At 40.1% G+C, this 27,167-nt stretch overlaps 2 protein-coding genes across 7 annotated transcripts in view; one reads left to right on the top strand and one right to left on the bottom strand.

Annotated features, from left to right (window-relative positions):
- PRCP (prolylcarboxypeptidase) overlaps window positions 1–6,670 on the bottom strand; it is a 77,372-nt gene extending 70,702 nt beyond the window's left edge. For 3 of the 6 annotated variants that reach the window (XM_060160135.1, XM_060160133.1, XM_060160134.1), the window contains exons 1-2: window positions 6,629–6,670; window positions 4,935–5,117 (exon numbers count right to left, since the gene is read on the bottom strand). In XM_060160135.1, the coding sequence (XP_060016118.1) occupies window positions 4,935–5,102 (168 nt within the window). In that variant the 5' untranslated portion in view covers window positions 5,103–5,117; window positions 6,629–6,670. Of the gene's footprint in view, window positions 1–4,934; window positions 5,278–5,475; window positions 5,534–6,240; window positions 6,259–6,628 lie in introns of those variants that run through there. The other 3 variants (XM_060160131.1, XM_060160132.1, XM_060160138.1) reach the window with 3 other exon arrangements.
- Window positions 6,671–6,764: 94 nt separating this feature from the next.
- DDIAS (DNA damage induced apoptosis suppressor) lies at window positions 6,765–26,893 on the top strand. The gene is made up of 7 exons (XM_060157864.1): window positions 6,765–6,820; window positions 6,930–7,056; window positions 12,279–12,349; window positions 14,222–14,350; window positions 21,109–21,270; window positions 22,767–22,884; window positions 24,011–26,893. Exons 4-7 carry the CDS (start codon window positions 14,238–14,240, stop codon window positions 26,609–26,611), a joined length of 2,994 nt encoding a protein of 997 aa, XP_060013847.1. The 5' UTR covers window positions 6,765–6,820; window positions 6,930–7,056; window positions 12,279–12,349; window positions 14,222–14,237; the 3' UTR covers window positions 26,612–26,893.
- The last annotated feature ends 274 nt before the right edge of the window (window positions 26,894–27,167 follow it).

Here is a 27,167-nt window from a genome sequence, read left to right on the forward strand (position 1 = left end):
ACAATGACCCCTTCTGACAATGATTCTGTGAGCAAAAACAGAAATCAGTTCAGAATTCACATAATATTTGTGACGGTATGCTCCAGGCCTCAGGGTAAGGCCATCAACAGATGAACCAATAAGAAAAAGAGAAGAAGGGAAAAATGAAAAGAGGACGAGGAGGAGAAAAAGCAATAGGCCCTTCCAAGAGGCCTGACACAGCTCCGTTTTACTAGACATCAGGGCCACCATGACAAGAAAGGGAAACCCAGAAAAGGAATTGAAAGTAGAACTGTAAGGGACATACATAAATCAAAATAGCTTAGTCCACTGTGATGGTCTCACAATAGATAAGGAAGGAGCTGTGGGAAGGCCCTGCAGGAGTCAGCAGCCATGAGTTCAATGCTGGGCCAAGATGCAGAGCTCTCACATAAACACTGTTCAGTAGTTAAGTAAGAATAGTTGAGTGTAGATGACTGACCACTAGGTTTCTAGAACAGACATTACCACAACTGTCAGCATCTGGATCAACCTGAAAGGTATAGCACTACGGAGAGTGTGGTTTTAAGAGAGAGCAGGGGAGGAACCAGCATTTACTCTATTAAGTTCCTTAATTTCCTAATGTTCCAGGCACCATGCATGTGCTTTCCTGAATTACCATATTTAACCCTCACAACAACCTTGGTAGATGTAATGGTGAATTTTACATGTCAACTCAGCTGAGCCATGGTGTCCAAAATAGTCAAACATTCTAGATGTTTCTGTGAAGATGTTTTTTGGATGGGATTAACATTTAAATCAGTGGACTTCGAGTATAGCAGCTTCACCCTTCATAACGTGGGTGGGTCTCATCCAGTCAGGTGAAGGCCCAAATAGTAAAAAAAGACTGGGGCTTCCCTGGTGGCGCAGTGGTTGAGAGTCCGCCTGCCGATGCAGGGGACACGGGTTCGTGCCCCGGTCCGGGAAGATCCCACATGCCACGGAGCGGCTGGGCCCGTGAGCCATGGCCGCTGAGCCTGCGTGTTCAGAGCCTGCGCGTCCGGAGCCTGTGCTCTGCAACGGGAGAGGCCACAACAGTGAGAGGCCCGCGTACCGCCAAAAAAAAAAAAAAAAAGACTGACCTCTCCTGAGCAAGGAATTATGCAAATTGACTGCCTTTGGATTCAAACTGCAACTCTTCCCTGGGTCTCCAGCCCACTGGCCAACCCTGCAGATTTTGGGCTTACAAGGCTCACCAATCATATGAACCAAGTTCTTAAAATTAATCAATCTCTCTCTGTGGAGAAAGATATACATAACACACACACACACACACACACACACACACACACACACACACACACACAGACACATCCTATTGATTCTGTTTCTCTAGAGAACCCTGACTAATTCAGTAAACACTGATTTCTACTTTCACCAGTGAGGAAAATGACAGCCTGAAAGGACCCATTCTCCTTCCTCACTACATCACATAGTAAAATGCCCTCAGGATTCACATTCCAGTCAGAGGGGCTCGGGTGGGAGTAGGAGGGTAATGAAGAGCAGGGAAACCTCATAACCACAAGCCATGCATCCCAAGGAGCCTTTTACAACACTGGCATCACACATGTACCCAGAGCCTTGATGTGCCCGAGTGATGTGCTTATCCTTTGTCTGGTCTCCTGATTCAGTTATTTTGGATAAACGAAATCAAATATTCCTACTAAATCAACAACATTTGAAGACACTGAAAGAAGAGGAAATATAATTGGTAAAGAACAGAATTAAAAGATAAAAAGAAAAATAAACAAAAAATGATTTGTGTCAATTAAATAATGGTAGACTTTGCTTTGTTTGGGTTTTCATTGGATAGTCATCCATTCACTCCCTCAACAAATATTTATTTTGTACTTTATATTTTTATGGGCTCTTCTGGGTACTGGACAGTGCTATCTAGCTGAGGAGACACATACAAAATAGTACATGTGAAAAAAGACCAACTAAAGTCAAGAAAGTTGACATTTCAGCTGGGATAGAGGTATGAGTTTAACTAGCGGAGAAGAGGGATGGTATTCCAGACACAATTTCTGACACAGTCAACTTCAATTCTATGTTCTATGTTGCTAAAAGTATATGTGTACAGGGAAGGCGCGGGGAGGCGGGGGCCTATGGCAGGATATGAAGCTGAAAGACCAGCTGGGGTTATGAAATGAGGAACAATACCAAGGACTTGGCCCTTCATTCTGCAAGTAATCAGAGTTATGAAGGAGGGCTCAGCTTTTTTACCAAGACCATTGATGGAGCTTATGTGCATATAAGGACAGCTGGGAATCGCTTGGTCAGCTGGACAGATATAACCACAGATAAATAAAATTATTATAATGTTTGATGAAAATTAAACCTTGAATAAAAACTACACCTTAGGGGCTTCCCTGGTGGTGCAGGGGTTGAGAGTCCGCCTGCCAATGCGGGGGACACGGGTTCATGCCCCGGTCCGGGAAGTTCCCACATGCCGCAGAGCGGCTGGGCCCGTGAGCCATGGCCACTGAACCTGCGCGTCCGGAGCCTGTGCTCCGCAACGGGAGAGGCCACAACAGTGAGAGGCCTGCATACCACAATAAAAAATAAAAATACTAAACCTTAGTTATAATAATAATTGTTTATTATTAAAAGGCATAAAAGTATTTCATGTGCTCTAACTAAAAAAATTAAAGTTGAATTTACACATACTTTTCAGTCCCAACTAAAAATCTATGGTCCAGAAAAGTCGGCAATTACTATAAAACCATTATTATGCAACAAATACATATGTGAAAGTTTTTCTCAAAAAAATGAAATAAAACTCAATTGGAGTTGATGTAAAGAAAATTATCATGGTAATAAAACATTTGTAGAATCTGTGTCCTAAAATATGAACTAAATATAAGCCAGTGGGCAAAACATGGCTAAGGCCAGATCTTATAAATCACCAAAAATGGAAAAAGAACTGGCCTCAACTTATATATCTAAATAGTGAAGTGGTCAAGAAAGGAATCCACAGTGAAGGAATATAAATTAGGACCTAAGAGATCATTCAGTCTCTTCTACCCTTTCATTCCCTACCCCGCTTTTCTGCTGATAGTTCTCTCTCATCATTCCTAAAAGGATTGTAGAGATCTTCATTCCAATAGTTCCCCTTCAATTTCACTTTAATTATGGAACTCTGCAATATCCCAGTATATAAAACAGATAAAAACATAAAGTTCAGGCTGAAAGAGGTCAGGGAGAGAGGGAGTTCTGGGGTACCCTAACTTGGATTCCACTTGGGCCTTCCCCATCCCTTTGAGACAGCTCCATAAAGAGCCCTTAATTTTCCTCAGTAAAATGTGAAACACACTGGTCCTTGTCCAGATCTCTCAATTTACAAATGAGGAAACTGTAGCCTAGAGAGTTGCCTAAGAAACAGACCCCTGTTTCCTAGTACTCCTGCTAAAACTAGAATGCTTTCTCTTCCTCATAATCTCTAAATTTCTGGGTTAAAAACAATTTCTTACAAATTATTCTATAAGTTCACACCATCCCTCTATCTCAAATTCCTATTCAGAATTCATAGGTCAGTAACCATGAGTTTAATAAGTGCCTACTTGAGGCCAGATACTCTGCTAGGGACATGTGATCTGCTCTCATTTAACCATCACCAAATCCTCTGGAGATCTAGAAATTGGGCACAGAGAAGTACTTGAAACTTCCCAAGGTCACAGAGGTAGTAGATTGGAATCCTGGTCTATTTGACTCCTAAAGCCAAACCTCAGACTCTTGCACTTCTAATCCCAACCTTTCCCAAATCTTTGCCTATCTTTTCACAGGCTCCCAGAAACACAGAACTGTAAGGGATCCTGTCATTTCACACAGGATGTACTTCTTCATCCAGGCTTCTCAGGGAATACCTACCTCATGCTTCAGCCAAGCACAAAGGCATTATGCCTACCTTAAACCCCTAAACTCAGGCTTCAGAACTATAGAGATGCTCACCCCCACCCCCCTCCCCAAATCTTGAGAAAATCCTACAACTTCTTTTACAAGTGTGAGCTACATATATGTTCAGTTTCACGGAGAATAGGGAAGGTTAAAAACTCTTAATAAAAGGGCTACATGGTGCTTCCCTGGTGGCGCAGTGGTTGAGAATCCGCCTGCCAACACAGGGGACACGGGTTCGAGCCCCGGCCCGGGAAGATCCCACATGCCGCAAAGCAACTAAGCCCGTGTGCCACAGCTACTGAGCCTGAGCTCTAGAGCCCGCGAGCCACAACTACTGAGCCCACGTGCCACAACTACTGAAGCCCGCGCACCTAGAGCCCATGCTCCACAACAAGAGAAGCCACCAAAATGAGACGCCCGCGCACCACAACAAAGAGTAGCCCCCGCTCGCCATCACTAGAGAGAGCCCGCATGCAGCAACGAAGGCTCAACACAGCCAAAAATAAAATAATTATTTTTTAAAAATAAAAAAATTTAAAAAGGTCTACAAAATCAACTCTGAGCTGAACATGAGACAACAGGCTGGTAATTTAGGTTGAATAAATACTAGATATTATCTAATAAGATATTGGAAGTTTGAATTTAGGGGCTGCTTTGGGACAAAGGATGACTGTCACCTTGAAGTAGGTGCCAGAGTTGGGATTAAATAATTTGAATTTGGCGGGAGGCCAAAGGAGTTTTCATTAGGGCAGCCTCTGGAAGCAGAAGGCGTTGGAGTCACTGCTGTAGCCAATCACAGAAGAGAGTGTAGAGCCAGAACTGATAATAAATCATTGGTAATGGGAGGACAGAATTTAAACAGACTGGGGACCTGGGGCCACCATCTGTAAAGTGTAAGCCAAAGTTCAGACAAGTCCTAGGCATTAGGGGTCCGAAATTTCAGGTGAGCTCTGGTGCCTGGGAACCACGAAGCCAGTCCTCGCCACCCGCTCCGCCACCCCAAACCCCTTCCCCCTTACCTTCTGTTGGATGTAGTGAATCGAGTACTTCATGGCAACAGCGGGACGGGATCTGAAGCTGGTTGACAAGTGCAGGCTGCTGAGGGCCCTCAGGGCCGGCGGTACGGGTGTGGCGGCCCCAGGAGTCAGGAAAGCCAGGAGCAGGAGCAGGAGGGAGCGACGCCCCATGGCTCAGGCTGGCTGCTGCAGAGAGGGTAAAAGGGAGACTGGCAGATGCGCGCAGCCCGAGCCGGGCCCGCCCGCAGCTCCGCCCACAGCAGACAAGCTCCTCCTCCCCGGGGGAAACCCAAAGCCACACCCCGCCCCTCAGCAACTCCGCACAAACCCGGGTCGCCCAAGCCATACAGACCCCGTCCCCGTCCCCGTCCCCGTCCCAGAAGGTGCCACCAGATTTTACTTCTCTCTTGTACCATTCCCTCTTTAGAGACCACCTTTATTCCGGCCGCACTCTAATTCCATTGCCACAGCCTTGTCCTCCACAAATTCCATATAATAGTAATAATATCGATAATAGTATAGCCAACTAAAAATTGGTACTTGCCATCAGCCTCTACAAGGATTAAGTCACTAGCCACTGCAGCCTTGACCTTCAACACACCCTAAAAGGAGTTCAGGGTGATCAGGAATGAGGCACTCTGTGCTCTGGGAAAAACTGGCAGGTCAGGCCTTTCAGATATAGTTTCAGGAGGTTTTATGAGCCCAAATTCTTGCATCTTCTCACATCTAGAAAAGCACTAAGATCATCAATGGTGACATCTGCTCCTTGTGACTAGCAGCTAGCCTCTGCCAAAATGTGTGCTTGACTGTGCATACCCCCTTTCACTAAAATCATATGTAACACTGACCTTCCCCCCTACCTCTTTGGAGCAGCTCCACAGAGCTATCTGAGATGCTGTCTCTCGGGCTCTAGTCCTCATTTTGTCCCCAATAAAAGTTAACTCACAACTCTCACTGTGTGCTTTTTCTTTTTTTCCCAGTGGGCAGTATCATGACAATTTATTGATGGTTCACTACAGCACTAGGCTTAGTGGCACACCATCTCATCTAACTCAACCATCCCACCTATTTTGTGGGTCCTGTATGATTGTTATTCCCATTTATAGCTGAGGAAAGTGAGGCTCGAGAGGTGCTGGGACTTGCACTAGGTCACTCAGGAGGCGGTGGTCTGCGGAGCACTGGCTTCGCAGACCGCTGAGTGTGGCTCCTTTGCACCCCACCTCCATGATGTCAGCCTAACCACCCCCTATGGTACTCTGTTGGTGGGTCACCCCAAACCTCCGTGTAGTCCACACAGGCCATCCCTCACCGACAACGGAGGTCGCCCGGGAATCCCACTAGATCCAAGGCCCTTCTCCCACGTTACGCCTCCTTTCTTCTTCCGGCAACCCGCAACCGCTTCAAGCCCCGCCTTCCCCTCCCCCCGCCCCCCGGCAGTGCCATCCCTAGCCGGCAGAGGCCCCTTTTGTCTTCGCGGCTCCCCCAGCACCCACGTCCGCTTCTCCTTCCAGTCAGCCCGCTGAACCCCGGTCCAAGGGGCGCTCCCGCCCACCCCCACCCCTTCCTGGGGTCCCTACGCCCAGCTGGCTCAACGCTACCCGAAAACCAACTTTACAGACTGTACTAGTGCTCCCCCAGTCGGTAAAGAACCTTCGTCAAACCCTGTCTGACAAAAACGGTCATCCGCAAAAGCTCACAGGCTGTTGTGCTAAATCTCCACCATCGGCGGCTCCTTCTTCTGATTGGCTCTGAGGAAGGACGGCTATAGCGTCACTTCCGGCGGAAGGAAGCGCGGGAGATTCGATTGGAGGGCGCTCGTTTTCCGCTGCGTCTTGTGGATCTGCGTCACTGTGCTTCGCCCGGGCAAGGATCCCCGTCCTGTGCCTCAGGTGAGGAGCTGGGAGAGGAGGTTCTCGGGGAGCAAGGGCCGGAGACTCCTAACGAGGCCCTTAACGTCGTTCTGAGTGAGACTCAGTGCATTCTATGTTGTTTTTTCAGGAGTCAGTCTCTTCTAGAAAAGGGCGGTTATGAGCGTAAAAGAGTAAGAAGGTCAATTATTTTAATTTGAGACGGTGCTGCTGCAGTCACTCAGCTAGCTTTTGTATGTGCCATCAGGTGGACACGGGTGAGCGTCTGGAACCGGACATACAGGGAGGAAAAGGTGCTACTTGCGACTTTTGAGGTGCTCGGAGATAAGTAGGCAGCTGGCTTTTCCAAACTGCTTTGACGACCCAGAGGGAAAGAGCTTAACTGAGCAGTGTGCTCAAACCAGAAACTTGAAAGTTTACTTTTTTTAAAAAAAATTTTTATTCAAGTATAGTTGATTTACAATGTTGTGTTGATTTCTTCTGTACAGCACAGTGACTCAGTTATACACATATATTCTTTTTCATATTCTTTTCCATTATGGATTATCACAAGATATTGAATATCGTTCCCTGTGCTGTACAGTAGGACCTTGTTGTTTATCCATTCTATATATAATAGTTTGCCTCTGCTAATCCCAAACTCGCAATCCTTTTCTCCCCTATTCCCCCTCCCCCTTGGGAAACTTGAAAGTTTTCTAGGTGCCTTTCTTATCTCTCACATCCAGCCAGTCATACCAGCCTCTTGAATATCTCAGATCCATACACTTCTCGCCACTTTTACTGTCATTACTTTGGTTCAGCACGACTACTACATAACTATGCCAGTAGCCTCCCAGCTGGTTCTTCTTCTTTCAATCCTGTTACATTTCAATCCAGACACCACATTGGAGGCTGATAAAGCACAAATCTGATCTGGCATGCCCCATTAAAAACCTTTCCTTCAGCCCCTCCTATTTGCCCTCAGGTTTGAGTTTAACATGGTTCACAGGGCCCTTCTTGTCTTTCTGAGTTCCTCAAATGCACCATTATCCCTCACCTCCAGACCTCTTCTAAATCCCATCACCAACACAGCTAATTCTTACTCATTCCTTGGGTCTCCGTTTATGAAGCCTTCTAAGTTAAGAAGCCTTTCCTAACCCTGCAAGATTGGGTCACAAAGCACCCAGTAGTTAGTTACTCATTCTACAGATAGTTTTTAAATGCCTCCCTTCTCTGTTCCAAGAACTGCTAGGTACTAGGATTACAATGGTGACCAAGATGTGAGATTCCTGTTCTTTCTTTTTTTTTTTTAATTTTATTTTTATTTTTGGTTGCATTGGGTCTTCGTTGCTGCACGCAGACTTTCTCCAGTTGTGGGCAGTGGGGGCTACTCTTCATTGCAGTGCACGGGCTTATTGCGGTGGCTTCTCTTGTTGTGGAGCACAGGCTCTAGGTGCGCGGGCTCAGTAGTTGTGGCGCATGGGCTTAGTTGCTCCGCAGCATGTGGGATCTTCCCAGACCAGGGATCGAACCCATGTCCCCTGCATTGGCAGGCGGATTCTTAACCAATATGCCACCAGGGCAGTCCTAGATTCCTGTTCTAATGGAACTTAAACCTTTTATGGGTGGACTTAAGAAGAGTAAAGTGGAATTTGTTTGATTTGGGTTGGTCTGAGAAGGCCTCTCTGAGGAGTTGACAGTTAAATTGAGACCTAAAAGACAGCCATGCAACAGAAGAAAGGAAGAACATTCCAGAGTGAATAGGTTATGCCAAGACCTTAAAGCAGGAAAGAGCTTGGCATCTTAGTGTTCAAGAACTAAAAAAAGACCAGTGTGGCTGGATCATGTTCAGAAAGAACAGTTTTATGAGATGAGTCTGGAGAAATGTTCAGGGAGCAGATCACACAGTTAGGATTCTAATACAGCAGCATAAGCAGGAGATGATGGTGGTTTGGATTAAGCTGGTGGTAGAATATATTAGGGGAAGAGTGAATGACGGTTCTTATTTATTTATTTATTTATTTATTTATGCTGCGTTGGGTCTTCCTTGCTTTGCGTGGGCTTTCTCTAGTTGCGGCGAGCAGGGGCTACTCTTTGTTGCGGTGCGCGGGCTTCTCATTGCAGTGGCTTCTCTTGTTGAGCATGGACCCAAGAACATGCGGGCCTCAGTAGTTGTGGCACGTGGGCTCAGCAGTTGCGGCACACGGGCTCTAGAGTGCAGGCTCAGTAGTTGTGGCGCACGGGCTTAGTTGCTCCGCGGCATGTGGGATCTTCCCGGGCCAGGGCTCGAACCCGTGTCCCCTGCATTGGCAGGCGGATTCCTAACCACTGTGCCACCAGGAAAGTCCCAGAATGATGGTTTTTAGATGCGGAAATAGACTGAAGGGTGTCAAAAAAGACTGATGAATGTGATGTGGGACTTGAGGGAAAGAAAGGAATGAAAGATGACTTGACTCCTGGGTATCTGGCTTGAATTACTAGTTGGAGAGTACTGCCATTTACTGAGATGGAGAAAATTACTATTAAAGAGGTTTGAAAGGAAACTAACAATTCAGATTTTTTTTTTTTTAGCCTATTAAGCCCTGAGATGACTATGAGATATCCAAATACATTTGGCTGTCAGATAAGCAGTTGAGATATGGAAGTCTGGAACTTACACATATTGTGTACCTTTGTGTCACTTTGTTGGTAGTTCTACATTGTCTGTCTTAGCCAATAGATTATAAATTCTTTGAACAGAGAACCTGTTTTTTCTATCTGTAACCCTGTTCCCTTCCCCATCCCTAGAATAGTACTTTACCTATCATAAATGCAGTGGACAAACTGTGCATTATACTCACTAAGATTTTCCTGGCTAATGTTTTAAAAATATTTTTCACCAGTATTTCTCCAAATAAAAGAGGTTTTGTCTGGTTTTTGCTTATTTAATTTTCTTATCTCCTGCCTGCCTCTCCCCTTTCCAGATTTTTCATGTTAACGTCAGAAAATCATTTCTCAGGGACTTGTTATGACTGCCTTTAGAAAATTAGACAAAGTATGTACCCTTTGAGGAGACCATTAGTTAGTCTTAATAAAGCAACTCAGAATACCCACCCTTTCCATAGCTGAGGACTCTGTCCTGTAAAATGTGAAACGGGAAATCTGAGAGCAGCAAAGTGACAAAGATTTCTTGCAAAGCAAGAACAGTTTGGGAAGGAATGAAGAAAGGGAGAAGAGTTAGTCATATCTCCTTTTCTGTATGCCATTAGAAGTGGGGAGTAGTTTTTTAAAGGAGTGATTTCATCCTTTGGTCACAGCCTTGAAACAAATACAAATAGTTTGTGTGAAGCTTGAGCAAACAATGTAATGGACTAGAAAGACTGGTGAGCTACTCATCAGAAGGCATGAATTCCAGACCTGATGCTACCTGCTTCTTGACCTTTAATTAGTTACTTAATTTCTCTGAGTGGATCAGATAATCGTATAAGAGAGAGAACTGTAAAGCATTCAGAAGAATTTATGAGCCCAACCAGGTTATAAACTTCATTAAAATAGAATCCACATCTTACACTTCTCTTCACCACCCTCCCCATAGGCTAATTCACATTAAATACTTAATTAAATTTTTTCTCCATGATCTAACACTTAAGAAGAATTATTCTAGTAGACCAATTATTTTGGATTTTCTAATCTAGTCCAAAGGAGGAAAAAACTGTATCAGTGTGTGTGCATATATGAGCGTGATTTTTTTATAGGCTATTAAGTTACCTTCTAAAAACTTGGTAATGAGGGAATTAAGCTGAAAAGCCTTAATAGTAGTTTTCACGTGTAGGCAACGTAAGCCTTATTTGGAAACTTGTGAGACGTGCAAATTCTCAGGCCCTCATCCCAGACTTAATGAAATCAGACTCTGACATTGGGGCCCATAAATCTGTGGTTTAGCAGTCCCTCCAGGTCATTTTGATGCACACTAAAGTTTGAGAACCCAAAGCATCTCTAGTGTGAAAAGGGTGCATCACCTGTGTTAGCATGATTCCATTAAATATTTGCTTCACCTAATGCCCCTTCTTCAAGTAACTTTGTTTATAATTTAGCTTAATATGTTTTTTTTTAACATCTAGTTTTATCCAAAAGAAGATATGGGCTTAAGATGAGTTCCTTCCTTGTGACAGTAATTTTTTGTGATAAATTAGTAAAGCATCTTGGATTATAGTTCATCTCCCATGGCTAGAAACAGAGAAAGCAAGTAGTCCAGAGTATTCCATGTTAAATTAAAAATGCACTATAATATGTCCACCTGGACCCAGCATATTTTCATAAGCATAAGTCTATCAGAGTCTTCAGTCCTGGACATTGACTTGAGCAATCTCTGGCCGTCAAAACAAAAGCCAACTGAGGTCCTAATTAATTCCCTAACATTTATACTTTTCTCCCTCTCTCTCCATCTCATTCTCCTGTTTCTACTTCTATATGTGAGAGATTAAGAGGACCCAAGGTTTTTATTATATTTATTGATTTTTCTAATTTAAAAAGTAATACATTTATGAAATATTTAAAATATTTAAATAAGAAATATTTAGAAAATATTTAAAATGGAAATAAAAATCACCTTTAATCTGACAACTCTGAGAGAAAGTACTTTTTAAAAGAAGGTTATCTGTGTGCCTAACTATTCTCTTTCTCCCCATCCCCGCCAAGCTAAGACTAGATCAGTCCCCTTGTTGTATTTTCTCATGGTATTCTGTACTTTTTCTTTATAGAATTTTCCACAATTTCAGTTTTTTGGTGTGATTATTGGTCACTATAAGTCTAGTGACCAGGTAGGGACCTTGTATATTTTGTCCATCTCTTATATTATTCCCATCACCTGGTATTTATCAGCTGTACAATAAATGATTGATACATAAGTAAATATATTGGACTTATTAAATTGGAATATGGTTTGCTGACCGTGATGGAACTGAAAGTAATGTAATGCAATATCACCATCCTTCCCAATAAAATCAAGAAGAAAGATAAATTGCAATAGATACCACATATGGAATTGTTCCTAAGTCTGTGATCATGTTTTCCTAACTTTAATATTCGCTCATTCCTGATGCTTCATTCAGTTATCCATCAAACATTAATTCAACATACTTTAAGTCAGGCAGTAGAGAGAGAGGCAAAACAAACTAGATGACAAGAATCATAAGGAAATACTATGAAAATAACAAAAGGAATAACTAATAGTGACTGTCTAAAAGGATCTTATTGCATTTTTTTCACCAGCCAATGAATGGAAAGTCTTTTAGCCATTTGCTGGAATTTACCAAGTGAAACGCAAATAGTAAAAATACTTCAATGACCTTTTTCATTTCAGTTCTCAAATTTATTTATTTCTCCACTAGAGGGCAGTAAACCCTTAAATAATGACAATTTAACCTTCCTTCCTTTAAAAATAACAGCAGTTAGTGCTTGCACAATTAATTTGGAAATTAATTCGCAAATATTTCTGCTTATATATGTTTTTCATTTATAGGTGACATGATAGACCAGGTCTCCATCTTCATGAAACTTTAAGATTAATGGGGGTAGAACCAACAAAAACAAGTAAGCATGTATCATCTGATATATAATTTTCATGATTGCATATATCACGAGCATGTTTAGTACCATGAAGGAGTAAACTGTGTGATATCATAGAAACTAAGAGGAAGGAAGTATTTACCTGAGATGAAATGGGGCTCTCTAAGGGGTAACATTAAAGATTGAAGGATGAGAATGAGCCAGCTATTTGAAGTACTGAGGGAAGAGCATTTTAGACTATGAGAAAGGTAAGCACAGAAGCCTAAGAAAGATTATTTGGTGTGTTTGAGGAGCAGAAAGAAAGCTAGCATGGCTTGAAGTGCAGTGATTAAGGGGGTGAGTGGTACAAGGTGAGGTCAAGGAGGTGGGGCTAGATGAGCTAGGGCCTGACAGGCATTGTGAGGAATTGAGGCTTCATTCTAAACTGCAAGATTTTAATCAGGTAAAAGACGACATTTTCAGGAGGGAGTTTTGCCCTGTTTTATCTCTCCTAGCTCATAGGCAGGTGTACCACCTTGTTACACCCTACCCCAAACTGGATTTTAGAGGAAGTGTAGAGGGAGGATGCCTTTGCTGACATACATTCCATCATTTGTTGCATTGGTAAAAGGAACTTGAGGTAAGTAGCACTAAAAATAGCAGTGTTCTCTGGCCTTTTCTTTCTGCCTTTTCCTTGTATCCTGTATCACCTCCTCTACCTTGTCCTTAGAGATTGCCATGTAGCCTAAAGTGACAGCCAAATCTAGGAAGACATATCTGCTTTTGGTAGAACCTTATTAGTCATGTATACCTAAGGGTTCAAAAACAAGGATAACAACAAGAATTAAGCAGAGTTAGATTTTTTTTTCTATGCCCGCTTTAATAACATAGATCGGTGATTTATGTAAATCCATTTATCTATAATCTTTGTACGTTTCCATCTTACTGCCTTAGGTGGCAAGATTTTATTTTCACAGGAATATTTTGATTGGTAGACAGGATTAGAAACATTTTAAGATACCCATTCCATAATCACATTTCTAAATTCGTGATCATCCTCAGGAGGAGCTATACCTAAAAGATTCTTTTATAATTTTGAAACTGATGACTTACACTTTGTCAAAATTTGCTGATGCCAGTCTCAGAAACAGTTTCACCCATTTGCAGAAATTGAAAGCTTTTGCCGTGTGTTTACAAATGAAAATTTATTGGTATAGCTTTATCTTGAACATGTACAGAGATTTTTATTTCAGAGCATTTATATTATGCTATAAATAAGCTAATCAATTTTTAAAATTTTGATAAACCAACATTTGAGTTTTTAAAAGGAAAGTATAAAAGAGGCGAACTGCTATTTTATTGTTTTACTTCTCTGACGTGTTTTATACAAGGCTCATAAAGCACTTTGAACTCTCATTTGACCATGCAACATTTTTATTTTTCTATCTGTACACTCTAAATTGTCTTTTTTTCCCTCTTCAAGCTGTGTAGAAATGTACATACTGAAATCTAATGAAGTGATTTTTTTTTCCAGCTGAAAAGAACTATTTCCCACCAATTTCGTTTCTTTTAAACATTCCTGTAAGTTCATTTAAGTTCCTTTCTATTAATAGTGGAAACAAGTTCTATATAGCTCTTCTTATAAAGATGTTGAAAGAAATTAAATGATACCTTTCTTGAATTACTGGGGTGGAGCATTTATTCAAAAACAGAATATTTGCTTGAACTACTCTGTTTTAAATCTTATTTTCTTAATTAAACAGAAAAAGAAAATTAGTTTTCCAATACACTAACATTTACTACAAAAAAAAACATCTATTGACTTTGCAGTGAAGTTTAAGTGATTTTCCTAAGAAATGAATTACACACATGCAATTAAAGATTTGCCATTCATCCCATGGTTATTTTGTTTTGCAGACCACAGTGAGGACACATGAATAGAAGAAGAAAATTTCTTCTTGCCTCAGTTCTTGCTCTCCAGAATTCTAGTTTTATATATCCTTCATGTCAAAAGTGCTTCTCTCGAATACTCCTGGTCTCCAAAAGGTAAAAATAAAGCCTGAAAGTGTGAGAAAGAAAATGCAAGTGTACACTGTAGATTTCCTATGGCTCAAAGGCAAGTAAGGATTAAATTTGTATCAGGACGTAAGATTCTCTTAGATTGGTTCTTCTGTAAATCCTGGAATAGAATTGGCTGGTAATCCTCTATTACTAGAGGGATGTTTCACATTATCTCCAAGTCTTTACTAAGTACCTGCTTCAGAGAAGAAAACTAATTTCTCAGAGAGGAAGTCACGAGCCTGATGCAAAAACTTAATACACTTCTGGGATATCCCTGGAAATACTGTAGGGGTTTTTTGTTTGTTCATTGTTTGCTTATTTTTGCATAATCTCCAGATTATTTTTTAATAAATGAATAAACTCCCTGAGAACAGGGACTTTGTTATTGTAACCTCTGTATCCTTCAGCACCTAGAAGTGTGCTTGGCACATAATACTTTATTATGGTGCCCAGATTCAGGCCAACTAGACCTGAGAGCCTAGGATTCTTCTCTGATCTTTATAGAGTACAGGTGAGAGGTTAGGGTTGGAGTTCCTTAAGAATACATTCTCTCTTCCTAGGGGTGAGAATAAGAATATCTAGTAGTACCTAGTAGTATGTAAGTAGAGTAATAGGCCAGCAATATGCTTAACTAGTCTTTTTTGTCTAGTTAGCATTGTATGGGGAGGAATTGACAGTTCCAACCCACACCTGGACTCTTAAGTCATCCTTCCAGTAGTTTTCACTATTTCTTTATTAAGCTATTCTTTCAAGTACTCATTTGTAAATTGAGAGAAAGAACCTATTTGTGTTATTCATCATTAAATCCTCAGCATTCAGCCTATGGTTTAGTTCATAGAAAATACACAATAAATGTTAAATGAATGAATAAATGACAATGTGATAGTGTCTAGGTTGTCTTCGATCTAGACTTAGCTTCACTCATTTTCAGGTTCCTACCTATTTTCTGAAAAAACTAAAACACAGGGACTGTTTTCCTTTGATCAGGACCTATTCTTAGAAGCAGTGTGGTAAAATGGAACGATTTCAAGCTTCGGAAAACACAACAGGGTTGTAGATAGGCTCTGGCACTTGATAGTTGTATGATCTTGGGCAAGTATACTTTACCTATTGCATTATATCCTGGTGATTAAAAAGCACAGTTCTCTGGAGCCAGACTGCCTGGGTTCAACTCTCAACCCTGCCACTTAAAGCTTTGTAGCCTTGGGCAAGTCACTTAAATTATCTGGATCTCAAAATCGGGAAACTAATAATATCTGCTTCATAGGATTGTTGTGAATTAATAAATGCTTCAAACATTGTGTGATACATAATTAGTAATATATAAATGTGAAACATTTTTAAAACTGAGTTTTTTCCCCCCAAGTCATTTCTTTTAAAGATAATCTATAACAACCATTTAGGTTGAACAATACTGCCATTTTTACCTCTTTAGACTGGTAATAACAATAGATAACATTAATGAATGTTTACTATATGCTACACATGGTACTAGGAACTTTGTAAGCATTATATCTTTTAATACAACAGCCCTGTGAGGTGATGCTACTGTTAATGCCAACTTTCAAAGGAGAAAATTAAAGCTTAGAAAAGTAAAATAAATTGCCCCAAATCACAAAGCCAGATAGTTAGTGGCAGAAACATATTCAAGCCTAAACAGTCTGACTGCTATCTAGATCCATAATTACTATATTACCTCTAAATTAGCAGTGAAATTTGTATCCAGAATGATACCTCCCGCTCTCTTTCCCAGAGTTTAAGATGCCCTCAGAAAACTGAGCTCTAATTGGACCATTTAGTCACATAAAATCCACAGCACTTTGTCCTTGACTGTGGAAATGTAGTCCACAAAAATATAGCCTCTCCTCTACAGATATTACATTAACAGTGCTACACAAAGTCTATTCCCATAATTTCCAGTGCTTATCTTTTCTACTGTTATCTCTGCTTTCCTTTTTTCTTACCTGGAGTCAGTTGTAAGCCAGCACAGGAAACAGAAATTCCTCACTGCTGCAGCACAGCAAGTTTATGACAGAGGAATTCCACACTGTAGCCTTTGCAGAAGATTTTAGAGACAGTGAAGAACAAAAAGACTGCTCCCTAAAAGTTTTTCATTGAACCCCAAATCCTTAGTGACAACCACCATAATACGTTTTGTGTTTTATGGGATTAACTTTTTTCTCTTGTTAACCTCCAAGATTAGAGCAGTGGTGGTTTTCAAATTACTGTTCTGCAGAGCCTTAGGGTTCTATGCTTCTAGAAGGAGATAGGATTAGAGAAGTAATAGTGGATTGTGCTGACTAGTAGGTAGGGCTTTAGGGCCCCCACTTTAGTTTCAACAGCAGCTCCATTCTCAGCCTTGAATTAGGGTTCCAAATTAGATTTCTTTTCAAAAAAGATTCCATGACATAAAGATACAGATAAAGAAATAAAAATGTAAAAACTATATGTACAGTTGACCCTTGAACAACACGGGGCGCCAACCCTCTACACAGTATAACTTATAGTTGGCCCTCCATATGTGCAGTTCCTCCATTTATGCAGGTCCTCCATACCTGTGGTTCCTCCATATGCACAGTTCCACATCCAAGAATTCAACCAACCACAGAATATATAGTACTATATAGGATTTACTCTTGAAAAGATCCATGTATAAGTGAACCTGTTGCAGTTCAGACCTGTGTTGTTCAAGGGTCAGCTGTATAAAAGTTAGTTTGGTCCTTCATTATCATATTCATATATATGTGAATATGTATATATATATATGTACACATTTGTATATGTGAATATGGTAATCTCATATGAAGGAACAAACATATATATATATATATATATATATATATATATATGATTTTATATATGTATGGGGGAGGTGTATGTACTCCCAAAAATTATGAGCAAGAAAGGGGACTCATTTGTCCATATAAGCAATCTGGCCAGCCCAAACATGTAAATTGCCCTTCTGATTCACTTAAAGGAACCCATTATCCCTTTGGTCTAGAAATCTGTCTCTGCACTAAGAACTTTCTTTTCCTGTTATTTTTTAATATTTTTCATTACCTTTACCTGTGAAATATGTAAAATATTGTGTGTTATGGTTATGTGTGCAGTTTTCTGGGAGAGAAGAGAGTCCATTGCTTTCATCAGATTTTCAAAGAGTTACTAATCTCATCAATTTTTCTACTTTGGGGCTAAATATAAGTACACTAACCTAGAAAAATAAATGAATGAAAGAATGTTTTAACTGGTATCAAACAAAAAAGGTAGCAAATATAAGTATTATTTTAGATAGATCCTTTCAGAGGCTTCTTGGGGTCAAAACTTTTCATAATAATTCTAAGGCATAATTTGCCTTTTCACTCTCATTCTTGTAAAAGTGCATAGTGGAATTTTCCAGAGGCTCCATGACATGTGATATCACAGCAGAGTGAGCAGAGAAGGAGGTATGAGAATCCAGCTGTCTATTAAGACAGACATTAAATAGGTTTGCAAAATATAAAGCAATGCCACTCTCTTCTCACTGATTTATTTTGGAACACAGTTATTTTTTGTAAAAATATGTTCTTTTTGTTAACTATGCAATGGATCTATTTTTTAAGGTATTAATAAGTATTTTTTAGAATTCTCACTTTCATTTAACTTCTCATTTTCAATTGGAAATATAGATAGATATTACCCACATAAGCAAAAGCTCTTTGGTATTCTCAATAATTTTTAGGAGTATAAAGGGTCCCTGAGACCAAATATGTTTGAAAACTGCTATTCCATAACAAATGACATTTTGGAAATAGGGGTGCCTCTAGAAGTTAAATCAGAGGACTGTGATTTCAATGTGTTGTCTCTACCCTTGCTTCTCAAAATGTGGTCTGAGGAACAGCTGCATCGGCATCACCTGGGAGCTTGTTAGAAATGCAGAATCTTGGGCCTTGTCCCAGACTTAGTGAATCAGTATCTTCATTTTAAGAAGATCCCTAGGTGATTGGTATACATACTGAAGTTTGAAAAGCTGTGATCTGTATTACTCCATACTAACATTTATTTCAATTCAGACTTATTCCCAAAAGGATTAAAGGAAACTACATAAATATCTTCATTTTATATATAACATAAAAGTATAAATAATTTAGTGTATATATGCATTAATGCTAATAATGCATTAATACTAGTCTTTCTTAGGCTATCATTGATACTCTGTATTTGTAAGGTAGTTCATTATTAACCATACTGTTCTTACAGTTAAACAAGAAAGAACTCCAGGCAAGGAATCCAAAGCCTTGGATTTGGTCATAAAAATCACTAACTTTGTCACATTGGGCAAAAATTCACCCCAATTTCCCAGTTTGTGAATGGGAGTAAATGCCTTGTTTATGTATCAGAAGGAAATAATGTATGTTGAAAACATTTGTAAACTGTAAAACACTGATGCACATTAATTGTAAGATTTGCTAAGAATTTTACATTAGATCTGAATGCGTTATTAGTACATAATTTTTAAAGAAGTTCTAATATATATTTAAAACACTTAATTCATTTCACTAGAGCTTGGTACTAATGAGGTTTTATGCCCCAGTAAGTCGATTACCTTCACTTCCTTCTATGGCCAGACTACAACACAAACTCCAGCCAATTTGGTTAAGATTATATGAATGGATTGGCACAGATCCATCATCAGTGTGGAAAAAAAATTAATAATTAGCGCAGATGTAATGATGATGAATCAGTAACTTCTTTTTTTAATTTATTTATTGTTTTTATTTATTTATTTTTTTGGCTGCGTTGGGTCTTCATTGCTGCGCGTGGGCTTTCTCTAGTTGCAGCGAGCGGGGGCTACACGGGCTACTCACTGCGGTGGCTTCTCGTTGCGGAGCACAGACTCTAGGCGCATGGGCTTCAGTAGTTGTGGCATGCGGGCTCAGTGGTTGTGGTTTGCAGGCTCTAGAGTGCAGGCTCAGCAGTCGTGGCGCACGGGCTTAGTTTCTCCGCGGGCTTAGTTTCTCCGCGGCATGTGGGATCTTGCCGGACCAGGGCTCGAACCCGTGTCCCCTGCATTGGCAGGCGGATTCTTAACTACTGTACCACCAGGGAAGCCCCAGTAACTTCTTATATGAAGGATTAACCTTTGTTCAAAAGAGTCACCTTGTGAGCCATGGAATTCAGGCTCCCCCTAGTGGCTGTCTGGGAGCAATCAAATTTATACAACTGTCTCTAACATTTTCTATGCACATTTTTAAGCCAGATCATTAGCGACATGAAGAAAAAACAGTTCTAGGATTAACCATTACCATAAGATGTTTTAAGGGGTCAATTTGTTAAATTAAGAATGTGAAAAATGGATAGCAGAGTTCTAAGATATTGTAAACAACTAGAAAAGAGGGGAAGCATAAGTAGAAGTGACGGTAACCATCACAATACTTAATATAATTATGAGGGAGAAGCAGACTAAACACATTAATTTGACAAGATCTGTACTAGATTCTTTCTTTACTTTCTTTTCTTATACTTTGTCTCATTTTATCCTTCTTCAACCCTGGATTTCACAGATGAGGAAATCTAAATTTAAGGGATTTAGTATCTATCCTAAGACCAGACTGCTAGTACATAACAGTAGTGTTATACTTGACACAGTAGTTTTTTTTTTTTATAAATTTATTTATTTTTATTTTTGGCTGTGTTGGGTCTTCATTGCTGTGCGTGGGCTTTTCTCTAGTTGTGGCGAGCGGGGGCTACTCTTCATTGCAGTGCACGGGCTTCTCATTGCAGTGGCTTCTCTTGTTGCAGAGCACAGCCTCTAGGCCTGCGGGCTTCAGTAGCTGTGGCTCGCGGGCTCTAGAGCACAGGCTCAGTAGTTGTGGCACACGGGCTTATTTGCTCCGCGGTAGAGGGATCTTCCCAGACCAGGTCTCGAACCCGTGTCCCCTGCATTGGCAGGCAGATTCTCAACCACCGTGCCACCAGGGAAGCCCATACACAGTAATTTTTGATAAGAAAGGATTTGGCCAAAAAAAAAAAAAGTGTTTGATAGAATTCAAACTTGAAAAAAAGAAAACCAACTAATGTCTAAACATGACCTAGGCCATCTTCACTATTAAACATGAACCACCACCACCACCCCCCCAAAAAAAGAATGCCTTTGGCCATAATTGCCTTACAAACAAGTTAAACAAGATGTTTTGTACCTATTTTTTGTAATCTAATAAATTCTCAGCATATTTCAATGAACTAAATTAAAGAAAGTAAAGTTATTCTTATAATAGTGAGAAAAATATGACTAGGTACTTTGTGTATAAATATTTGTTAAATGTTTTGAGATTATTCATTGTCCTTTTAACAGAAGATAGACTCAGGTCTTCTGTTGGTGTGGTGCTTGCTTCATTATATCTAGTTTGCCCCCACCCCCAACCTCAGACTATAATATGCCTCATTTGTTAATGATGACTTAGCTACCCAGTAACAACCAACCAGCCACCCTCCCTCCCCACACCCATCTCTCTCCCCACATACACACACACAGTTTTCCTTCAATTTCTATCAATTTGGTGCTACTTAATTTAAATCAGTAAAGTAACTGTTATGAATAGAGAAAATTCAAAAGAGGTTGATCTGAAATCGTTTAAGAAGGATGTAACTTGTACATTTTGTACATAAAATATTATTTTTAATCTTTACTTTTCCAGATTTGTTTTACATCATATTAAAAAAAAGTAAGTGAACGTCTCTATGCTTTTTTTCCTCCACTTTTCCAGGTCTAATTGTCCAAAATGTGGCTCTACTGGTGAAGCTGAAAATGCCAGTTACAGATATAAGCTTGCCTTAAAAGTTGCAGAATCAAACAAATTATTTGGTATTACTGTATTTGGAAGCTGCTTAGATGCATTTTTTGGTCTTACAGCCACTGGTTTGCACAGGTAAGAATATTTAAAGCATTCTTTTTCCTAGCTACTACTTTAGAACATCAATAGAATTTGAAGACGTGGGTTTTTTTTGGTTTTTTTGTTTTATTTATTTTTGGCTGTGTGGGATCTTTGTTGCTGCTTGTGGACTTTCTCTAGTTGTGGTGAGTGGGGGCTACTCTTCGTGGCAGCATGCGGGCTTCTCACTGTGGTGGCTTCTCTCTTGTTACGGAGCACAGGCTCTAGGCGCACGGGATTCAGTAGTTGTGGCGTGCAGGCTTCAGTAGTTGTGGCTCACGGGCTCTAGAGCGCAGGCTCAATAGTTGTGGCGCACGGGCTTAGTTGCTCCGCGGTAGAGGGATCTTCCCGGACCAGGTCTCGAACCCGTGTCGCCTGCATTGGCAGGCGGATTCTTAACCACTGCGCTACCAGGGAAGCCCCCAAAGATATGTGTTTTTAAGGTAATATGCATTTAGTAAAAACAGATGATCACTCGACCTCAGATCATCAGTTCATCTAAAAGATAATCAAGTGAGAAATAGATGTTTATTTACTGAATACCTATTGTGATGATGTTAAACCATGCTCCAACCAAACTGTAATTAGACTATTAAATTACAAAACTCTAATCCAAGTTAGAGAAATATATAATAAGAAAGTAGGGCTTCCCTGGTGGCGCAGTGGTTGGGAGTCCGCCTGCCGATGCGGGGGGCGCGGGTTTGTGCCCCGGTCTGGAAGGATCCCACGTGCCGCGGAGCGGCTGGGCCTGTGTGTCCGGAGCCTGTGCTCCGCGACGGGAGAGGCCACAGTGGTGAGAGGCCCTCATACCGCAAAAAAGAAAAAAGAAAAAAAGAAAGTAAAATTGTTTCAAACTGAAGGATTTTTCAAATCAAGTGGCTAAGGTCTCTTGAGGTGGAAGAAGCTATTTGAAAGAATATTTGCATATCAGAAATTGAATTTTGTCATTTATTTCATTTGCATTGCAAGTTCATCTGCATAGTTTGACCTGTTAAGATGTTCTGAGAATGTAAGGAGATATGTAAGCAACTGAAACTTTTTCTCCCCTTCAATCTTCTGCCCTCCTCCCCTAATACTTAATAGAGGAAATCTCTGTTCATCTCCTTATAGTTGAGAGCAAAGTGATTTGAAGAAAGGGAGGGCCAAGGGACCACAGCCAGGATTGCCAGCGATGAGGAAAGACTTCCCCCTCTGCTTTGAGGAGAAGGGTTAAAGATCCCAGCACTACTCCCACTGACACTTTTAGAATAATTGCTGGGCCTGATTACTAGGCAGGCATCTACTTTATTCACATTTGATCAGTTGTTTTTGTCTTTCTAGGCTATAAGAACCTAGAGGGAACAAAATGCGTAGCTCTTAAAGTCACTTTTTTTTCCCCCTATATGTAACTCAAAAGTTTCATGCTGTATTTTCAAACTAATTGTGTCTTCTTTGTGGAAAGTTAAAATTTCAAAGCTTATCTCTTCCCATTTTTTATTTTCTTTCCAATCAAGGTACATTCAAGATCGTAATGAAATTCCAGAAACACTGGACAGTGATGCAGCTCAGACCCTATTAACTAAAGCAGTTGAAACTTGCTTTGTTGGACAAAGCTTTATTTTTGGAGTGACGGTAATTGAGACTAGCTTTCTTTTTATTATTATGCTAACATTTCCATTGTAATGAAATGATTTTAATTTTCTAAATAGTTTTTAGGAGTCATAAGTGTGAGAGCCTGTGGAAGCACTTTAAGCGTTGTAAAAATAGGCTATAGGTGATCTGTTAAAATACCATGTATGACAACTTCCTCTTTCAAAAGTTAGAAGAGCCCCATTCAAATGCATTCAGAACTTTAAAAATCTAAATTTATTATAAATTCACAAGTGTTAGATATTTTGTTTTGATATTTGGTATTTACTATACCCTCTAAATTCAGTTCAGGTTCTGTAGTAAAACTTTCGTCAACTCTAGCTTTTTAATCTTATCTATAAAGGGAGAAAGAGGGAACTAACCTTGAAGGCAAAGTAACTGAGTGTTGATAACTGTAAGAAGAGGTTAGGAAGGATCATCTTAAATAATTATAAAAGTGACTATAGAAAAAGTCCAGAGAATGTGCTGACTGTGAAGGAGTAATCGTTTTCTGTCTCTTGTATGCTAAAGGGAACAAATCAGTATTTTGCCTACACTGCAGTCAGTGTTTTAAAAAGCGGAATACAGCACTTCACAGCTGAACAGTGAGAAAACCCAAAGGGAAGATGAAATTAGAAGCTACAGAGGTTTTCTTTCTTAAAATCTCAGACGGCTCTTTTTCTTCTTTTTTTTTTTTAAAGTAAGAACATTCCTTTAAACACTGAAAGCTTATGGAAGCTAATGAGAAATATAATAGTACTTACCATTTATTGAGCAACTACTATTTGCTAAGCACTATAGTTTTTTGTGTGTTATTGCTAATACAGTAATCCTGCATTTTTATCCTTATTTTATAAATGAGAAAACTAAGGCTCCTAATAACTTGTCCAAAGTCCCAACACTAGGAAATTTTAGAACCAAAATTTAAAGACAAGTCTCTTTACTCCAAGGTTTACTTCCCCATAATTTCAATTCCTCTAGCGTTAAACCCTATAACTCTAGAGGAATTGAAATTACAGGGGTGGGGGTTATAGTTGCATCTGTTTTTAACCTTTTAAAACCCTGTTTCACATTTGAGTCAAAGGAAGAAAATATTATTCTGATTTAAATTCATTTACTTCTTTCACAGAATTTTGAAAGCCAACATCGACAAGGTTCAGGTTCCAGTAACCTCTTAGAGCAGTGCTCAGACCACAAGAGAGAAGTTAAAGCGCTAGTAGCTTGCCAGATTGTTCTACCAGACCCAGGTGTCGTAGGCTTCACTGTCATTGACTATTTCCATCGGCTTTTGCAGCTTTCTGATATCAGGAAACTTCGCTGTGGCTCCCAGGCACCTAATAGCCACCTACTTGCTTTAGAAAATTCAAATAGCGATGTCAGCAGCATATGTGGCCCTGACAGCAGTTCTTGTTGTTTTGAGTCCCATGGCAGTGATGATTTTTCAGGATTCTGGCAGCTATCACTTGAACTCACTTCCGTTGTTTCACAACTAACAGATGATGATGATTTTTCAGCTTCAGAACAAAGCGAGGCCATTGATACTCTTCACCAGAACAGAATGTGCATCTCCTCTGCAGAGGCCACTGGTTCCAATAGCTGCCATGATACCATTCAGGGTTTATGGAGCCCTGTTTCTTATATGGATCAAAATAGTGCAGCACAAAAGCTGGGTGAAGAACTTGGCTTACAAGCTGATCAGCTAAGTGCGGTTCATAGCAATCATCATGAAATTGGAGTTCCTGGTTCTAATTTATTCCCTTTGAAAGTGCAAGAGCCCCTTGAGCCAAGTAATACAAAATCCTTCCACAGTGCAGTGGAAGTTAAAAATATATATTCCCAACGTGAGCTAACATGTCACCAGTATCATGATGTAGATACCCCCGCTAGCTTTCAGGAGAGATCTGTGTGTTGTCCACCTTCATCACTCAGACTTGAAGAGATAGCTGGGGGTTCTCAGGACTATGACCCTGAGATCTGGGCTGACCTTCCACTCTCTGAAAGCCTAAACAAATTTCTGGCAGCTATCGAAAGTGAGATTGCTATAACCCAGACAGATGGCAGTAGCAGGAAATGTCATCTAGATAATGACGTCAGTAAATTACATGCAGACCACAGCAGGATATCCGTGACTCCACAGAGAACTACTAGATCCTTGCATGCACCACCTGTAGGCTTAAGATCACCACAAGCAACAGTCAAAGCAAACTCCAGCAAAAATAACTTCCTTTCCAACTTTGAAGCAAATCCAAGTCCTAGCATTCATAAGGAGTCACAACCAGAGAACACAGCAGAGACTATCTCTGTAAGTAGTAGTGAAAGAGGCATTTCTGAAAATCTTCTACCAAATGTTTACCTGTCAGTTCTGTTTCCATCTTCAAAAGGCTCAGGCACAACAGTTACTCTTAAGTCTACCAGAATTCCACCACATGAGGCTGAAATTTCACTTAAGCACGATACTTCAGAGACTGACCATTCTTGTCTCAATAGCAAATATTTTAATGGATGTGGAGAAAAATCACTATCCGAAAGGAGTGAAAAGTTGACAACTTTGAGTTCTAGGAGATATAATGATGTTTCCAACCTTCACAACTTAGAAAATAAACAATACTGTAGGTGGCCAAAGAACCAGGGTGACAGTTTGACAATTTGCAGGAAACTCACATATCCTTTAGAAGCTCTTTGCAGTATGCCAGATAGAAGTACGAACGCATTGAAAGAAATGTCTTATGAGCACACTGGTAATAACCTAACAGCAAACTGTTCTGCTGGTCATGAAGGTGGCTACAATGCTTCTGCTGATCTCTTTGATGATAGTCCTAAAGAAATGGACATGGCAACAGAAATGACCAAAAAGTCACAGGATATTTTGTTACAGTGGGGAAAGTCTTCGGCAGAAAGTCATCCTACAGAATCTGATTTTTCATTGAGGTCATTCTCTGAAAACTCCAGCCAGTCTTCACAAAAGTTATCCTTGCAAAACACATCTGCCTCTCTGTATCTAAAAACATGTCCCTCTCCACCTCATTTTCAGTCAGATTCAGAATATGATTTTGAAGATAGCCAAGACTTTGTTCCATGTTCACAGTCAACTCCAGTTATGGGATTCCACCAAACTAGAATTCATGGAATGACAGGAGCTTTCAAAAAATTACCTGCCTTTTATTTGGACCTTGATGCTAACTATAAAAAGACAAGGATTTCCACTGTAAATGATGCACAGCAAACCACCCCAAGCTGTCCAAAAAATATAAAGACAACCAGCCAGAAATCCAGAAGCCCTACTATATCTAGTATTACACAACCAGAGATCTCCAACAACTGTCCTGTTGCTAAGTACCTTGAAACTGATGTTGATGAATGGGTCCCTCCTACCACACAAAAAGTATTTCCTTCAGAAATGCTTGGATTCCAGGCCATGGGTCTAAGGAAATGCCCAGCTGCTTATAATTCTCCTGATCAAAAAGAGTTACCAAGAAAAAAACTGAAATATGTCAAACAAAGAACTGATAAATGCTTAATTAAGAAAAAGTTAAATTTGAAGAATATGCTTACAGCAGCAGAACAGAAATCTCCTGACTATAACAGTACAGGGTTAGGCTGGATTTTCAAGGAGTCGGTTTTGGGACTTGCTTCGCATTCAGAAGTCAAATGTTGCCTTCCATTTTCAGAAGGTTGGTCACCTTCAGTGCCTGAAACTAAAAGTGCTTGGTCTCCTGAATTGTTCTCATAAAATGTCACCTGAACCCAATTTCTGAGCTTTTAAAGGTAAGTCTGTCTGGAAACTCTTGCCTCCAGTGTCATGGAAAGCATTCTTACCATTTTGAACACTTGAAGAGAAGCAAATAGAAAAGAGGTGCTGTTGTTGTGCCTTTTTATATGGGGGGAAGCCATTGTTCTTCCCAGTGTTTTATCCAGAATACTCTGATTTCAGATAATTTGGCACTTTATCTTATATTATTGATTGTACTTATGTAATATTGTCAGTTTTGCTTATTGAAAGTATTTGTTAAAATCACACATACATTCAGAAATAAAACCTTTGCAAACCAAAACTTAAAGTCTTTCTTAATTGTTCAGCTTAGATCAGAAAATGTCTACCATGTATTAAGCCAACTACTGTTCTGAGTTTGTGATACAAAGCTACAACGCCACTGATCTTAAAAGATTTTAGTCTACTGGGTAAGACAGAAATACAATGGACAATTTCAATACAATGCAGTAAATGCGATGATAGAAGTTTTTAACGGATATTAAATTTATGTTGCTCTGGGAGCATGGCAGAGAAT

This window comes from Lagenorhynchus albirostris, chromosome 9, assembly GCF_949774975.1.
Source record: "Lagenorhynchus albirostris chromosome 9, mLagAlb1.1, whole genome shotgun sequence".
NCBI classification, from domain to species: Eukaryota; Metazoa; Chordata; class Mammalia; order Artiodactyla; family Delphinidae; genus Lagenorhynchus; species Lagenorhynchus albirostris.